The sequence below is a fragment of the Halichoerus grypus genome, chromosome 6 (assembly GCF_964656455.1).
Source record: "Halichoerus grypus chromosome 6, mHalGry1.hap1.1, whole genome shotgun sequence".
NCBI lineage: Eukaryota > Metazoa > Chordata > Mammalia > Carnivora > Phocidae > Halichoerus > Halichoerus grypus.
Genome location: NC_135717.1, coordinates 10,243,743 through 10,261,879, shown reverse-complemented (window position 1 = coordinate 10,261,879; position 18,137 = coordinate 10,243,743). Strand labels below are relative to the sequence as shown.

Here is an 18,137-nt window from a genome sequence, read left to right as displayed (position 1 = left end):
AGGGGCTCAGGGGAGGGTCGGCACTCCTAACCCCCATATTGTTCAAGGGTCAACTCTCTGTTTTTATGGGCTGAACTGTGTCCCCTTCAAGTTTCATATGTTAAAGCCCTGACCCCCCAGTACCTTGGAATGTGACTGTATTTGAAGGAGTCTTTAAAGAGGTGGTTAAATTTCAATGAGGACATCGGGGGGGGCCCTCATCCTCTGCCTGGTGCCCTTATAAGAAGAGATTAGGTCACATGGAAAGAGACACCAGGGATGTGTGTACACGGAGAAAAGGTGACTTGGAGGCACAGTGAAGAGGACAGGCCTCGGGAGAAACCAAACCTGCCAGCACCTTGACCTTGGACTTCGAGCCTCCAGAACGGTGAGAAATAAATTTCTGCTGTGTCAGCCGCGCCCCCATGTGATGTTATGTTATGGAAACTCCAGCAGACCAATATGCACGTACGCACAAATATACAGAAGATAAATATGGATGCTCTATTGGGATGGAACTTACATGCCATAAAATTCACTTTCAAAGTATGCCAATCTGTGGTTTTTAGTATGTTCACGAAATCGTTGATACAACTGTACTTCTACCTGATTCCAGAACATTTACATCACCCCCCCCCAAAGGCACCCTTCTCTAAAGTAAGATCAATGACAAGTGGCTCTTTTATACTTAATATACCCAATAGTATTTTCTGATTTTTATTTTATTTATTTTTTTTCTGCTGATTTTTAAAATGAGAAATAACAAGATAAATATACTAAGGGCTCAATCTCTCAGAATCACCCAGCAAGGCCACCCCCAAATGCTGCGCCCGGCAAAGCTCATCGCACTCTCCTACGTGAGTCCTAGTCTTTGCTTGGCTTTCAGGAAACTGGAATCAGTTAAACTTACTTTTTAAAATGGATATGTTTTTAAAGACACGAAATCCAAATCCAGGCAACCACATGAATGAATCTCAAAAGCTAAGTGAAAGGAGCCAACTCAAAAGGCAGCCACCGAATCACTGTACTTGTAGGACGTTCTGGAAAAGGCAAAACGATGACAGAAGATACGTCGGCGGTCGCCAAGGGCTAGGGTGGCCCACAAAGGGACACAAGGGAAGGTTGCGGGGTGATAGGACTGTCCCGTATCTTGATGGTGGTGGTAGTTATATGACATATGAGCTTGCCAAAGTTCAAAGGGGTATACAACTAAAAACGGTGAATTTTGCTGAATGTCATTAAACTCCAATAAACCTGACATTAGAAAAAAAAAAAAAACCCATCTCGATCGAGTACTGAGTGCACCAGCCCTTCGCTGAGCCTCGACTTCCACTGCCACTCTGGGAAGTGGTACAGTGCTTCCTGTTTAACAACCTGGAGCAAGCTGCCCAAGGTCATGGGGAGGAGCGGGAGGTCCGGACTCAGACCCAGGAGCTGGTCTTCAAGTCTGACAGAGAGCCACCGGGCTAACCTGCCTCCCTTTCTAAGTATAAAGCAGCGTGAGGAAATGCTCGTGAGCACAGGAGATCGAGAAGCTGTGTCTGCACTGAACAATGAGAAAGGTCAGCGCGTGAGGATGTGCCGTGAAACTTGGCTCCCCCTGCTGAGCCGCCCAAGTGCTTCTGGTTCTCCGTCTGGAGGATGGATGTGGCAGGCGGCCCCCCCGTGGCATGTCCCTCCTGAATCAGGACATTCAGGACATTCAGCTCCCAACGTCCTGTCCCCACCCCACCCTCTCTCCTGAGCAGGGGGTGAGTCCCGTTTTCCACCTGCCACCACCCTGTCCCCGGGGCCAGAGCAAAGCCTTCTTGCTGGTCCCTGCTTCTGCCCCTGCCCACAGCCCCGAGGTCCCCTTGTACCTCACAGCTGGAGGAAAAAAAATAAAGACCAGATCATGTCATAGTCTCCTCGGGATGTTCCAGTGAGTTCTCATTCATTGTAAAATAAAATCAGAACTCTTTAAGCCAGGCCAGGACCATGCATGATCCGGCCCCTGCTCCCTCCTAGGCTTTACCACCCTTCCCTCGCTCACTGTGTGCAGCCACACCGGCGTGTCACTGGTCTTCAAACACGCGAGCATGCCCCTGCCCCAGGGCCTTTGCACCTGCTCTTCCCTCTGCCTGAATGCCACCAGATATCGGCATGCCTCGCTTCCTCAGATAGGTTCCTCCCGCCCCTCTCTGCCCCCAGACCCTAGGTTCTAGCATTTATCTCTACCTGACATTAGATGGTAGTTTTAGTCAACGAGACTGGCCAACTCGAGGGCAGACCTCGGCATGTGCTGCTTCTCACAGGCTGGCCCGCCGTTGGCACTCAGATGTATGTGCCGAAGGAAGGAACCACATGTGCATTATCTGTGTCTTTTGGGGTACCCCCTTCCTTGTTCCTCCTGGTGCAAACCAGGCCCCCGTGGGAGAGCGCCCTGCCCCATGCCCCATCACCCGCCATGAAGGATGTCATGAATTTTCCAGTTTGGGGGCCATCTACTCCCCTAGGGGGAGCAAACCCTTAGGACTCTCCTCTTTCTTGTCACTTTCAAGCAAACCAAGCCTAAATTGACATAATAGTATCACACAGTAGCAACAAACAGGTCACCCCAGACCCGCCCCCCCCACCTTAAATCAATAGCTGCCTCCATCTTTTCCACAGGGACTGTATGTCTGAGCTGGGCTCACAGGCTGGATATGCGGAGCTCCACTGGGCCCTCGAAGACAAAAACGAGATGCCCAGGGAAACAGAAAGGACCCGCCACGACCGTATTTTCCAACCCTGGGATAATGGGCCACTGCTCTCAGCAGTGCCCTGATGCCCCCGGCCCAAGATACCAACACACACCCAGAGAATGTGCAGAACGGTCCAGGAAAGGAAGCCGGCGGGCAGATTCCCACTGCACATGGTGACAAACAGGCGGGTTGCTTCGGGTCTTGCAGGCCCGGGCAGGGTCTGAGCAACCTCCCGCCTGCCCAACCGTGGCCAAACTTTATCTAACGCCCCACTGTGTCCAAACAACAAAAAAGCCTGCCCTGATCTGAAGACGAAGATGGCACTCTGGCACCACTCCCAGGCGCCGGGCCAGCCTGGAGGGGCCCCCTGTGGATGCAGCCAAGCCTTACCTCTTGATGACAAACTGGATGCTGTTGCTGGCCTCCAGGATCTTCCGGAGCTTGGCGATCCCGAAGCAGTTGGGCCTGCGGAGGGAGATGCCTTCAGGCAGCCCCACCACAAACAGCTCCTCTGGGTACATCAGGAACTTGGAGTAGGGCACCTTGACGGGCTCCGAGATGCCAATGGCCTTGGCTGCAGAAACACGGCTGCTGTAGGGCCATCCAGGGCTATGGGGCCACGAGCCCCGGCTCTAGCCTCCCGCGTCTGTGCAGGGCCGGGGCGGGGGTGCAGGTGCCAGGGCTCTCTTGAGAGTCAGTGCTTAGTTGACCCCCCAACCCTCCTGAGAGGTGGGTACCGTGACCCCAGTCTGCAGGTAAGAGACCGGGAGCTCAGAGGGGGACGGGACTCAGGTAGCGGAGCCCCAGAGCTGGGGGATGCGAACCTGAGTCAGTGGGACCCCCAAACCCTTGTATCCAGGCAGTGCACAAGAAACCACCAATGGCTGGTGAGACCTGGTTTTGGCTCCGCCCAAGCCCGCTTATCCCTGGGCTGCCAGAAAGGACTTCCAGAGAGCACCCCCTGTTATCCATACATAACCCCCAAACTCTGGGTGGCCCAACCCCATGCCTTAGGAATGGGACAGGTCGGAGGCCCAGGCCGGGCACTATCCCTCACACTCGGACAAGCCATATCACTTCCCCAAGCCTCATGTCTCCTCATCTGTCAAATGGGTACAAGGACACAGGGGTTTTGTGAGATGGGAGAACTTGCGTGAAGCCCCTGGCCAGTGCCTGGCAAACCACTGGGGCCTAATAAAAGAACAGCCTCCCCTGCCTCCTGGCCCCGCCCCATCCTCTTTCCTGGACTCTTGAGTAGGAAAGGTCTTGCTGTGTGTGTGTCCTCCCAAGGACCCCGAATGAGGGTGTGTCCATGAGGACGGAGGAGCGGTTCTGGCAGTGGACAGAGCGGGCTCTCCAAACTGAGGCCAAGGCCGACCGGGAGCGGGCAGGTGATGGAGAAAGCAACGGGGGCCACGTTGTGGGGGGGGTTCCCTGGGTGTCCCCATCCCCTTCCCAGTGGGCCCTGGCCCCTCCGTCCCCTCTCTGCCTCATGTCTGAGCAGGGAGCAGCAGGGGCCCCACGTCCCTCGCAAGCAGGGCAGCTAGAGGGAGGGCAAGCTGCCCGGGGCCCCGGCCGGCTCCTGGCTCACCGTATCGCGTGTTGAAGAGAAGCTCCACCTGCTTCCGCAGGGGCCGGATCACGTCACCGTGGCTGTCTGGAAGGCAAAAGGCAGCCTGTTGGGCCTCCCCAGGGGCAGCAGCACCCCGCTTCTCAGCTCATGTCCCAGCTCTGCCGGCATCATTCTTGGCCCATCTGCATTGGGACCTTGAAATGGGGGGAGGCTGGGGTGGTGGTGGTAGCAGCTAACCTATTTCCTCAGAAATGGCACCCCCAGACGGGTCCGCAATTCCTGAACTCAAAATGTCTGCTTCTAAAATCAGGTCTAAGGTATCGCTGGGCCTGAAGGACGATTTGGAAGATTTTGCAGCCTAAGAACGACCACAGATCTTTTGAAGCGTGTGTCATTCTAGACCAGTTCAGGAAGTGACTTAGCTAGTGGGTGAGTGTTAAGCCGGCAAACTGAGTACGCTGCCACCAGGTGGCAGTGGACTTTTCTACCCCCACCCCAGGTCAGGCTGGGTTTAGGGCAAAGACCCTTCTCTCCTCACACACCCACTCACATTCCATTCCAGGGGCAGATACTCCCAAGAGGAAACAGACCCATCCCCACTTTGATCTCTCGTCCTGCACAACTCTCACTCAGCAGGAAGAGAATGAGGGGTGTTCCCGAGAATGAGCAGGTCTGCTGGACACAAAGCCAATTTTGTGCTTCCTGGCCTCAATACTACTTGCTCAGACTCCAGACTTAAAACCTTTGTGAAAGAAGCAGGGTATGTATAAAAACAAAGATAGAGAATGCTCTGCATTTCCCTTACCAGAAAGAGCTGCTTGTGCCTCTGATCAGGTACCTCCTAGTTCTAGAAGACAGGTCTGTAAACCTCCTCCCAGGACTCCCACCTCCAAACGGGGTGTTGGGGAGAGATGGGGTGGAGAGAACCAATAGGGAGAGGAGAGACGGGGGAGGGTAGGAGAGATGGGGTGATGGGCTGAAAGGTGGGAGGTGGACAGCGCCTCACCCTCTACGGGCCTCTCCTCGGGCCGCGGGTCCTCGCTGGGGCCTTTCTCTGAAAGAGAAGAGAGGGTGCCAGGAAGCCACAAGCACCATCTCCCCAGGCACGTCAGGCCAGACAAGGGGGGTCAGCAGAGCATAGCGACCCCCCGGATGGGACCAGGGACCTCGATCCTGTACAGGCACCCCACCCTTGTCCTCACACAAGAAGGCCAAGTTCAGAGCCAGGTGTCGGAGCACATTCGCTTCGCACCGTCTGGAGACCAGACCCACGTTGGTCGGTCCTTCTTTCCGGGTGCTAGGCTCTGCTCGAGGCACTAGGACATGTGGGGACAAGACAAAGCCCTGTCCTCCGCTGTGACACCAGCTCGAACACAGAAGGCCAGTCAGCAGGGATGCCGTGAAGAAAGATGGTCAGGTAAGGGGAGGGCAGGTGGGGGGGCGTGGAGCTACCCCAGGTCAGGTGGTCCATGGGGCTCTCTGATGAGATGACACTGATCCTCGCCTAAGCTCACAGCAACAGACCCAGCCTTGTCCCCAGACAGCCAGGATGTGGCGCGTCAACTGCGAAGGGGAGTGCAGAAGCCTTATGGGGGTGGGGGACCCTGCTGGCCTGGCGGGGCGTGGAGAGGAGGGGAGCACCTGGGCTGGAGATGAGAGTCTAGGAAAAGCAATAGGGGAGAAGGACACAGGCAGGGAGGGAGGAGCAGCGTGGGGGGCGGTGGCAAACTGAGGTTCTGACTGGAGGAGGAAGGAAGTAGGTGCGCACGGACACCGGGACTGGGGTGCAGGGTTGGGGACAGCCATGCTGCAGGGCCTCCCTCAGCAGCACCCCTTCATTACCAGGGCTGGAACCAGGAAGGCATCAAGGGCTGGTCAGTACTTGTAACAAGCGGAAGGAGGCTGTAATTTGGGAAGCTCGTGGGCGCTGTGGCGCCAGGTGCTTTCACACGCAGGACTAAGCCTCCAAGGGCCTGTGTTGGCCCACGACGTGCAGCCAAGCTGGAGAGCGGCGGAACTGGTGGAGCCCAGGTCTGCCAGGCTCCAGGCCAGCGTCCGTCTGCTCTCCTGCCGGCTCCTGGAGGGAGCACGTGGGGACAAGGGAGACCAGGGCACGGTCCCCTGTCCCCAGGCGGGAATGGTGAGCTGGAAGGAAAGGGGCTGGTCCCGGGAGAGCTGCCAGGAGTCCAAATTCGCTCAGGATGGAGGGAAAGGTGAGCCTGCACCTGGGATCACCAGACAAGCCTGAGGCTTGGGGCTCAGCGTGGAAGGCGCTGGAAGATTCTGGAGGGTTGCACCTATGCTCAGCCGACTTGAAAAGGTTGAGGGCCAGCCCTGGGCTTCAGGCCTCAACCTTCCTCAGGGAAATGGGCTCACTGTGGGCAGTGGATGCTGGGCCCTCCTGACTTGGCTTGAAGGCCTTCCTCTGGTTGCAGTAGCAGCCCCAGCAAGCTGGGAGAAGCAGAGCTGCCTGGAAACATCTCTCAGCCAACGACGTAGGGCCATTTGGAAGATCATTATCTCAGCTCCCTCCCTACTTGGCTGCCGACCTGGGGCATGTGGTTTACGACCTGGGGCATGTGGTTTACGTGGCTCTCATGTCCCCTGGCTCAGCTGTCTGCAGCGGTATCGGATCTGGTGACACTCCTGCACTGTCCCTGTCCCACCTCCCACCCCATGTTGGTGTGCCTCGATCTCCTCCCAGGCAAGCAAGCAGAGCCCCATCCACAGCCACCTTCTGGAAGGTCCTGCTAATCCACTGCATTTTTGCCATTTCCAGATGAAGGGGGGGAGGGGTCAGTCAGGGAGAGGAGTCTGATGGGACCTGCAGGGCCACCAGAGACTTTTCCTGGGCAGGGACCTGTGACAAGGGGTCAGGTAATGGTCAGTCCCAGGGGAAGGGAACCACCCAAGTGTCACACCTGGAGCACTAGTTAAGGTTACAAGGTGGCCTGGAGGGACACGAGGGGGGAGACCTGGCCAGGGAGTCTGTCCCTGCCATGAGCTGGCCATGTGCCATCGTCCTGGGAGTAGCAACAAGGAGCCAAGATCCATCCGGAGCCCGGGCAGGAGAGGACCTGCCCCCGCCGTGCAATGAATCCAGGTATCCTCGGCCCCACCAAGGAGGGGCTTCTGTTGGGCTGGGGCCACTCCTGGGGGGCTGTGACCCGTCTGCTTTGGAGTCCCCAATTCCAAACGTGGGGAACTCACCAGATACTCCAACCAGGTGTTGGGGGCTGGGCTATTTACCCTGAATGAGCCCCCTGCAACTGGCTCACTGTGCCCCCCTTTCAACTGAGAATAACTGGCGACACCCTCCAGATATGATCAAGGACACGCCAACTATCCCAGCACTCTAGAGATGTCCAAGGCACCAGGTAAGTGAGGGAGGGACAACCTGTGCAAAATCATAGCCACACACATATGCACACATGCAGAAAAAGGACATACGAAGGACCCGAGGAGGGGGCACAGAACTCTGTCCGGGGCACAGAACTCTGCATCATTTATTTTATCATGCACACGTGTCAGCAGTAAAAGCACACGCACAGGGACGCACGGACACACACACACCCCGTTCGAAACCACAGTGGTCCTGAGGGCCTCAGAATCTTCCAACTTCGTTGGTTTTGAGTGGGGTGCTTGGAAAGGCACCTCAGACAGGCAGTCAGCAAATCTGAGCTCCAGCCCAAGGCTGGGTGCCCCTGGGCAGGTGGACTGGCCCGGCTGGACCTCAGGTTCCCACCCTCTGTCACGCCAAAGAGGAGAAGCCATTCCAATAGGCCCATTGGCCCATGGCCGCCCAGCCCCCTGGGGTCCAGACGGAGATGGATACCCACGATCTTCTCTAACAGCACTGTGACCACAGCCTGGTACCCTGCGACCTTGGGGGCCAGGCCCCTCTGTCAGCTCATCCCGAGCCGCAGGTCACCTGAATGCCCCCCCCCACCCCCCAGTTTCTCCAGAGACTGTTGTCAAGTCTGGTCCTGCCCAGCCCATCCAGAATAGTCTTTCTTCGCGACCAAGGTATTAAAAGCCCATCCCAACTGGCTGAGGAAACGAAAAAGATAACACCACTTAACCTCGCATAGCTACTGTTCCAGCAGTTTCTTCCTTGTTTGTTTAACCAGTGATTATGTTTTCAACAGTTGCAAACAGAGCAGCCTTGTCCCTTCCGTGCTCCCCCCTCGCTGCTTATTTTTGGTGGCTGCTGACAGTCCATCAGGAAGATGCCACCAACAGGTCCCCGCCAGGTGGGCCGGCTCTTTCCAGTTCTTTCTTTACCAGTAACATGGCCACGAACAGCCCTGTGTGGAAGACGCTGTCCGTGTTTCAGATCATTTCCTAGGACCGGACCCCGGGAACCCCCAGGAGGTGCTCGTTTTGACAGCTCGTCAAGCTGACCAATTTCCTGAGAAAGCAACTTGGCAAGCTGCATCCTTACCGGCACCAGAGGGGCACCAATTTCCCAACATGCTCAACAAAGGTTCCGCCCGATTAAGGGGTGAAGAAGAGATGTCCCCTTTTCGTTTCCCTGAGGCTGTGCGTGTTTGTGTTGTTTGCTGTCTCTTTTTTTGCGTGCGATCATCCATCTGAGCTGCGGTGGACACTGGGATGCACCACTCGGGTCCCCTTCCAGGGGCGACTCCCATCCCACGACTGATTGAGGATAGCCCAGGCCAACTTGGAACAACGCCAAGGGGCCATTCTGGCCGCAGAGCTTCCCATGGGGCCGGCAGAGGCTGTCGGTGGGGCCGCATCATGCCTCCACCTCCCTCCCGGCCCCCCACGCTCCCACCCCCTTTCTGACTTAACTGCTGAGCCCAAGGGCAGCCCCTAATAACCCCCCGCCCATTAAACACCAGCTTGGGGTCTGTTCCCTGGGGAACACCACCCGTGTGACATGTGTCCTTGGGCTGTGAGTTTTTCCTGTGGGTTCCAGCCCAGCGTTCTGGTCTCTGAAGGCCACGGGGAACGTCATTCCCGGGGACACTGCCCGTCCTGTCCCGAGGCACCTGCCAACTGCGTAATCTTACCGCCTGAACTACCTTTGCCTGACTGATAAATACGAGAGGAAGGACCAAGCCCCCCAGGACACCGTGGGAAAGCTCCCCCAGGAGGAGGCTGGGGTCCCCGTGCCGCCCCGCTTCCCCAGCTGGCCCGCCGTTGGCCCCAGATCCTGGTGTCCCATGAGCCGACTCATCGATGAGCCCACACTGGGTCCCTTCTCATGGTTCAGTCATCCGTGTGGAAATGGGCTCCAGAACCGAGCCCGGGACGGGCACGTGCTCGACCTGTCTGTGGTTTGGACAAACCATCTGGAAGTCTGTTTTCCATGGCCGGTCATCTTCTGTCCCCCATGACCCCGCTCCAGTGCTGTGGACCGGGGATCTTTGGGATTATCTGCCTGGGATCTGACTCCTCAGAAGCTGGAGCCTGACAGGCCCCCACAGCAGCTCTGCAGACCCTGCGTATTGCCCGGGTCCTCTTCCCGCTCTCCTGTTTCCAGACCCATTCTCCCTGACAGAGAAGACAGAAGCAGACGAGGAGCAGAGATGTTCTGCTTTAATTCTGTCGCCAATGAACACGGCACCACCCGCCTGGGCCTGCAGGAAACCTTGTTTTTCCAGTCATGTGTCTATTTTTGGTCGGGGGTGGGGGGGAATTTCTCAAGTGCAGCAAAGCACGCAGAAGAATATTATAATAAACACCCGTGTACCCACCAGCCGGAATGAGTATGTTAGCATTTTGTCATTTTTGCACCTGATTTTTTAATAAAACATTAAACAACACTGTTTTTTTGGAATTTTGAAACAATGTTTCCAAACTTACATAAAATGCTGTGTCATCCATAGCTTTCTGCAGTTGCTTTTCACGCTGAACGTTCGCTTTCTGAGACCTCTTTGCCCTGTTTATTTAATTTTACTGTTTTCAAGTAATCTCTATGCCCCACGTGGGGCTCGAACTCATGACCCCGAGATCAAGAGTCGCACGCTCCACTAAGTGAGCCAGCCGGGTGCCCCTGCGCTGGTCATTTAAGTGCCACCTGCTATACGCTTTTGTATGGTATCCTTCCGGCACCCCTGCCTCCCACTCCCAATCAAGCCCACACCAGATATCGCACACACGGGAAACACACACAAGACAGTCCAGTCCCCTTCTTCGCGTTTCGTGGCCTGGCCCTGCATCTTGTATTACAGAGCTTTCCAAAGTTTAATTATTTGAGTACTAACATCATTTTCTAGCCTGTGAACCTTGTGTCCTATACTTAACATGCTATTTGTCTTTGTGATAGCCAACTTCTAAAAAACTTCACCTAGGGGCACCTGGGTGGCTCAGTCAGTTGAGTGTCCAACTCTTGATTTTTGGTTTAGATCAGGATCTCAGGGTCCTGGGATCGAGCCCCGTGCTGGGCTCTTCGCTCAGCATGGAGTCTGCTTGGGATCCTCTCCCTCCGTCTCCCTCTGCTCCTCCCCGCACTCTTGTTCGCACTCTCTCTCTCAAATAATCTTTTTTTTTAAAGATTTTATTTATTTATTTGACAGAGAAAGAGAGAGGGAACACAAGCAGGGGGAAGTGGGAGAGGGAGAAGCAGGCTTCCCAATGTGGGGCTCGATCCTAGGATCCTCAGATCATGACCTGAGCCAAAGGCAGACGCTTCATGACTGAGCCACCCAGGCACCCCTCAAATAAATAATCTTAAAAAAAAAATAAAAAACTTTACCTATAGTAATTCTTGCTTTCATTATCTATAATAAATACAGAACATCTGTTGATGATGGCTGGAGATGGGAGGTGGGTGCACGAGATTCATTAAACTACTGTTTTCAATTTCGCGTGTTTTTGAACATTTCCAAAATGAAGGTAAAAACACAAAACCTATGGAGCCCCACCCCCTCACCCCCCACCCCCTTGCTGCTATCTACCTGCTGGACCAGTCCTCTTGGCTAGGATATTACAATAGTCTGTTTCTGTCTTTGTCCTCATTCCCCTGCAGTTTATCCTCAACCCCATGGTCAGAGTAAACACTGTTAGAATGTCCCTCGTTAGCTCCAACCACCCCCCATGAGGAGGTTTCTGTCTCCTCAGAATCAAAGCTTCCACTCTTTCCTTTGACATATGTGCCCTGCACGACCCACACCATCACCTACCTCCCCACCTCACTCTGCGCCAGACACCCAGGCCGCCTTGCTTCTCCTTGGACATGCTAGGCATGACCCACCTCAGGGCCTTGGCACATGCTATTCCCGCCACCTGGAAAGCTCTTTCCTGACACCCAGTGGCTCCCCCCTCCTTAAGGTCTTTGCTCCAAAGTCACTTTCTCAGGGAGGTCCTCCCTGACCACCCAAGTCCTGTAATAACCACCGCACCCCTGCCCCTCACACCTCCCCCCCCTTCTGGCTTTGTGCCCCCCAGTGCACTTACCACCCTCTACCTTTCTATTTTACCTAGTGATTTGCTTACTCTCTGTCTCGCTGCACTGGGAACACAGGCACCTTGGTGTGTTTGGTACACTGCTCTGTCCCCAGCACCTCGCACAGGACCTCCTGGTACATAGTAGGTGCTCAGTAAATAGTTGTTGAACAAATGAACAAGTTAATTCACACGGGGGCTCGTGGGAAAGATGTAGAAGCCAGACTTAATATAAACCAAGGCCGACTTCAGGTTTCCAGAGAGGAACCTACCCCGCACAGGGAGTCAGGCACACACTGGGTTTCCTCTGGGGGGCTTCCTGGCCCACCCTTCTCCCCGTTACGCCCCAGGGAGGTGGGTTCCCAGCCCATTTCTTACCAGTCAGCATCTCCATCCCATAACCAGAATCTTCTGAGGGCAGATGCCCAGGCATTGAGTCTGTCATCTCCTCAGAGGTGGGCGAAGGGTCTGGAGACAAAAGGACAAGAGCATTTTCTGCTTGTCCCGCACTGTCACGGTCCCTCCGGGACCCCCAGCCCCACATGCCCGCAGAGCAGGACCCTAAGGAAGCCATGCCCTGGAACTCTGGGAGGACAGCTTTAGTGACCAATTGTGCTAGAGGCCAGGCGGGGGCCTGAGGGGGGGAACCCCACATTGAGCCTCCAGAGACCACGTACACCCTCTTTTTCACAGATGTAGAGACAGAGGCTCAGGGGCTTCTAAGTCTGGAGTCAAACTCAGACCCTCCTATCCCCATACCTTTTCTTCTCCTCCCTCCTGCCTTATAAATCCCAGGGGAGCCAGGCCTGAGTGGGAAGGCCTGGGTGGGGGGGCATCTTTAGGAAGACCGGAGCCGAGAGACGGGCTTGCCAGCGTAGAGGGGAGACCCGGCTGCAGAAAGTGCATGCCATATACCCCATTGGAGGGGTATATGGAACCAAAACTAGAGAAACAATGGCCTGGAGACCCCTTCTTGGCCCTCAGGAGGCAGAGGGGATAGCCCAGGAGGGGACACGGTGCTTCTGGCCAGTCCAGGAGCGTGAGCTGCTTGATTCCTGGAGGTTCATGTGGGGCAGCAGGGCAGCCCTTCAGACACCTGTCCCTTACCTGGGACGGTGACCTGAATAATATCTAGATCCTCTGGCTCAATTTTAATGGGCCTCAGCCCACTCAGCTCCCCAGAAGTTCCTGCGAGGAGGGAATGAGGGATCTAGTTAGGTGTGGGCCTGAGCTTTGCTGGACAAAGCAAACCATTCTAGAACATTCTTACGTCTGTGCCTAGTTAGTAATGCCCTGGGAACAGTCATGCCGGCCTCAAGCTCCTGCCCAGCCCAAGAGTGGAGGGTCACCATGCAGGCCCTGAGTCCCGTCCTGGTATCTCCAATTTATAGGCCTGGTTACAGAGGCCCACAGAGGGAAGTCACTTGCCACGGACACACTGGGAAACAGTGGTGATGCCAGAAGCCAGGTCTCCCGACTCCCCATAATGCCACCCACATCCCACCAGCCCCTCCAGCCTCCCAGTGAGCTCCCAGCATGCTCTGAGGCCTGGGGGGTGGGGGGCAGGGATGGGCAGGGTAGCTCATCAGTATTCCAGGCTCACGGGCTGAGCTTGCCTCCCTCCTCCCCAAGGCTGCTGGGAGGGGAGACAGGGGGGTGCTGGTGGACACCCTCTCACCCCAGGACACACACAGCGGGGTCCTGCTCCTCCTCACCTGGCCCACAGTCTTCAGAGACACCATTCTTGTCTGACCTGTGGGAAGGAAGGAGGCCAAGAAACGACACGGCATCAGCCCTAGCTCTGCCCTCAGGCAGAAGCCCATGGTGCCTGCCGACTCCACACCCCCGAGCACATTCACTCCCATCCCCACAGGGCAGTCCTCCCTACGGGAGAGAGGCCCAGTGCAGGGTCCCCCAGGACAGCAATCACCTGCCACCCTAGCCAAGATGCTGCTCCCTACCCTGAGGTGAACGGTCTGGGCGTCCACCTTCCCCACCAGTTGGGAGCTCCCGAGGCCTGGCTCGGGCCAGTATGGGAGCCCCACAACTTAGCACAGTGAGGTTCCATCAGGGCTTGCTGGGGGGATTGAGAGCTGAGGGACCACCAGCCTGGAGAGGGTATAGAGGTCTGGGAAGCAAAGGTGGGCAGGGCCCCTGGATGGATGATTCAGTGAATTCACAGAGCACTGTGGGAGAGGCCTGGGCTGGACATGGTGGTTCTGGAATGAACGAGCCATCCCTGGCCGCCAGGGGCCCAGAGCCTAGGCGGGGGGCACTGGTGGACGGTGGTGACCAGGCCATGAGCTGAGGGCAGGGCCTTGTAGACACGCAAGGCAGATGCCTGACCTAGTCTGGGTGCCAGGGAAGGCTTCTGAGAGACCAGGCAACCTCTGGCTGGATCCTGAGCGGGCATAAGAGCTCTCCAGGTGGAAAAAAATCGGCAGAGTCTCTGTTCTCTGTCCGTTCAGATTCTCCCTGGCCCACAGCGGGGTGAGGACACAAGGGTGTGTGTGTGTGTGTGTGTGTGTCAGGAGCCACTGGGCATGGCATCCTCTGGCCAGCCCCAGGCCTTGCTCCCCTTCCCCACCCGCAGGTAACACCGCCAGACCAGAGTCGGGGAGGCGGTGGGCCAGGAGCTGGCGTGGGGCCTTACCGAGCAGTCCCGGGCAGGTCGAGGACAGACGCACGGGAGATCTCTGTAGAGGTATCCTCTGGCGGGCTGGCTGGCTCCAGCTTCGTGGGGTCTTTGGTAAACTTGTTCCCTGGGCGGAGAGGTGGGGGCAGGTCAGGGCCAAGGCCCTCTAGCCTCCTGCCTGCCTGTGGGGCACTTGGGCAGTGACCTGTGCGAGGTTCTTGGCGGCACCCCTTGCATATGGTCTGGGCTCTGCCAACCCAGAATGGGTCTTGGGTAGAGAAGGAACGTAGGCCCCGGTGCCAGAGGACTCCAGGGATCTGGGAGGATTGCAGGAGGAAGGAGCAGCCAGAAATAACTGTCCTGGCCTCACGTTCACTATTAACGCTGAGGGCGCCCTTGGGAAAGAGGCCAAGTGGCCCCCCAGGCCGGACCACAAAACCATTCTCTCATATAATTATCTCAAGAACTCAGAGGAAGATCCTTCTTATTACCCGCCCCCATTTCACAGATGTGGAAACTGAGGCTCATAGGATCCTGGCCAAGGTCACAAAGCTGGTGGGAAGGAGGGCCGGAACCAGGACCCAGCTCTGTCGCACCCCAAGATCTGTGCTCCCTTTGCTGCACCAGGCAGAGTCCGACTCTCCCTCCTAGGAGGCGTGCTGCCCACTGGTTGGCGCCCCTGTGCCCTAGGTTTGCGGCCAGACCTCACTGCTGACCAGCTGGGCTTCAGGGAAAAGAGCAGAACCCACTTCATGGGAATGTTCAACGTGAAATTAAAGTAAAACTGAATATGCTAACAGCTTAGAAGAGCACCTGACACCCGCTGGTGTTCAGCGCACGTTAGCTTTACTATTCCCGGGGGCTGTCTGCACCTGGGAGCTGGGGGCTCTGTCTACCCCGGAGGTGGACGCCGTACCCAGGCTCCCTCCCCGGCCCGGGACCCCGTGTGATAGCAGCACTTACTCGGCAGCTTCAGGATGGACTAGCTGGTCCCCACACATACCTGTGAAAATTCGCTCATCAAACATCCTGGGGAGAGAGGAGAGACCGGCGTGAGGGCAATGCAGGCCCGGGGGCCCCCCAGGCTCACGGACAGGCCTCCACGCAGACCATGGACTGGAGGAGGAGTGGCTGGGGGCCTGTGGCCATTCGGGACCCCGGCATCACCCTGCTCAGCCTGGAAGTCTGGGCCAGGAACAGGAGGGCAGAGGGAAGGTCGGCGAGGAAGCTGGGCTCACCCACCCCTCCACCTCCGGGGGCGGCCTGGTGTTCTTTCTGTTCCACCCCAGCCCCCCCACCCCACCTTGGTGGTACCCAGAGGGTTGGGGAGCTGCCGGTAGCTGGCAAACAGGCTCTGCGGGCCCCCCCAGACCAGCCTGGACCCAAGAACCAAACGATGCCCAAGGCGGGCCCAGCGGAAAATTCAAACAGAGGCTCAAGTGTGGGAGGCAGAGTTTGGCTCCCCCGCTGCTCCTGGGGGCCCATGTTTATCTGGGGCCCACGAGGCTGAGAAGCAGTCACAGGAGCGACTGGGGAAAACCGACTTTCTGAGACCTGCTTCCTCAGCCCCACCTGGGGACGGGGAAGCTGCCAGCCTCGACTCTGGTTTTATCACCGACAATGTTACCTATTTATCAGCGAGCCCGAGGGGCAGGGGCTCGAGACAGCACGGGGCCTGCCCGGTTTCCTGGGTGGGACTGGCAGGCAGATGACAGGGAGGTCGGATGTGGCTCCGGGCCTGTGACAGATGCCCTCACGGGCTGCCTGGCCTGGGAGGCCCGCTTGACGGGCGATGACCGGGCTTGCTGTCCATCTTCTGAACACATCCCAGACTTCTAGAATCCCCTCCAGACACTCTTCCCCCTAAGTCCTGCCTCAGGTGGAACCTACGTGTCTGCCCCGCAGGTGGAAACTTGGATCCTCTCGCTGGGGGGCTGGTGTCCTGGTGGGAACTGGGGTTTTGGAGGCCGGGGAGCCCGCCTACCACCGATAACAAGACCCGTAGGCCTCACCAAGTGGCTTCTCCCCTTAACCTCCCCCCACCCCGCAGACACTTGGGCCGCGGCAGAGACTCCACCCGCTGGCTGCTCCTAAGCCCTTTCTCCCGACTCATTTCTGCCAGGACAATCTCGAATGCTCCGCTGACCAGGCTGGGCTGGACACCAGTGGCAAATGTCCGGAGGGCTCTGAACGGAGTAGCCGCTGTTCTGTGCGTGCTGCTCACATCCAGTCCTCTCGTCTCCCATCCGCGGTGTGAGGCATGGACAACCACTAGCCCCATTTTACAGGGGCGAAAGTGAGGCACAGAGCAGTTAAGTAACTCGCCCAAGGACACACAGCTGCGAAAGGCAGGGCCAGGGCTCAAACTCAGGCTATCAGCACCGACGCACTTCACCACTCCTTTATACACGAGGGAGAGGGGAGGTCAAGGAAAAGGATGGTGTTTATTGAGCATCTACTACGTGTCAGGTGTGTTATGTCTGCCTCCTCATTTTATGCTGAGAAAAATCGGGTGTGTGTGTGTGTGTGTGTGTGTGTGTGAATGCATCAGTGTCCTTATTTTTACAAATGAGGGAATAGGCTCAGAAGAGAGGCGCTATTCAAGGTTATGCTGCGAGTGACCTTAGGCCCAATCTGCCTGATGCCAAAGCCACCTCCTCCAGGAAGTCCCGCAGGCTTGGCGCTCAGATGACACTGACTCGACATCTGGAAATCCGTTGTCCTCTGATACCCTGGACTCATCACAGGAGTGAGCCCCTCCCCCCCCATGACTGGTAGTGGCCTCTGGGGACAGGTGGGGACGCCTGCCTGCAGTCTGTAAGTTCCCAGCAGAGCCCAGTGAAGGGCTGGGCCTGTGGGAGGCACGCAGCAAATACTAGGGAAGATTTAAATAAGCTACGGTTTAGACTGAGGGAGATCAAGGTCAGCCACGGTGAGGAGCCAAATCCCATGGTCAGGCACACACGGGGACACTGGGGTGTCCCTGCAGCTTTCTTCTTACCTAGCCCCCCGTCTGCCTAACAGACTTAGGCAGCAGCAAGAGAGATTTAAGCTAGACAACAGTAGGCACTGCCTGACGATTGATTTCGATTCACCTCCAGAATGATTTGTCAAGTGGGACCCCCCCAGTCAGGGTTGTGAGGGCAGATGCGGTCCCACTGCCACAAGGGAGCAGGTGAGTCTCCTCCTCCTCTCAGTGGGGACCCCCTTTCTCACCTCTGTATCCTCCCTGGCGAGCCCTCCCTGGCCCGTGCTGACAACTCTCAGGTTTTTTTTTTAATCTCTGACACAGACCTCTCTCTGGAGCTTCTGACTTCTCAATGTGGTCTCCAAAAATTCCATCTCCTGAGCACCCCCAAGTTAGCATACCCCACGTGAACTCCCCACCCCACCCCTGCTTCCCCCAATCATACACTCAGACACATGGGGTGATCCTGGCCTCCGTGCTCCCCTCCACACCCCCACATCCCAGCCACCGGCAAACCCGGCCAAGCTCAGAATCCACCCCAATGCAGCCGCCTCTCTCCCTCCGCCCAGCAGGCCAGAACGGCCCATGTCAGGCCTCCTCCCGAGTCTCCCCACCTCCAGGGCTTGCTGCCCACCTCCCAACCTCCGCAGCCCTGCTCTGGCCGCCAGCAACCCTGCAGAGGTCCTTCCCACCACTCAAGAACAGCTCTGTGCTCTCAGAGTGGATCCCGGGCCCCTGCCCACGCCCAGCCTCCTTGCACCCCTGGGCAAGTATCTATTCATTCATTCATTCCACACATACACACTGGGCGTCTATTACTACTACGTTCTAGGCGCTGGGGGTTCA

The 18,137-nt window shown here is 56.9% G+C and overlaps 1 protein-coding gene across 6 annotated transcripts in view; it reads right to left on the bottom strand.

Moving 5' to 3' along the window:
* Nucleotides 1-18,137, bottom strand: part of GTF2IRD1 (GTF2I repeat domain containing 1) — a 104,349-nt gene that overhangs the window by 34,724 nt on the left and 51,488 nt on the right. For 3 of the 6 annotated variants that reach the window (XM_078074496.1, XM_036112602.2, XM_036112605.2), the window contains exons 10-17: nt 15,327-15,352; nt 14,342-14,450; nt 13,404-13,441; nt 12,796-12,876; nt 12,067-12,156; nt 5,282-5,329; nt 4,294-4,359; nt 3,093-3,276 (exon numbers count right to left, since the gene is read on the bottom strand). In XM_078074496.1, the coding sequence (XP_077930622.1) occupies nt 3,093-3,276; nt 4,294-4,359; nt 5,282-5,329; nt 12,067-12,156; nt 12,796-12,876; nt 13,404-13,441; nt 14,342-14,450; nt 15,327-15,352 (642 nt within the window). The remainder of the gene's footprint in view (nt 1-3,092; nt 3,277-4,293; nt 4,360-5,281; nt 5,330-12,066; nt 12,157-12,795; nt 12,877-13,403; nt 13,442-14,341; nt 14,451-15,326; nt 15,353-18,137) is intronic. The other 3 variants (XM_036112604.2, XM_036112606.2, XM_036112607.2) reach the window with 3 other exon arrangements.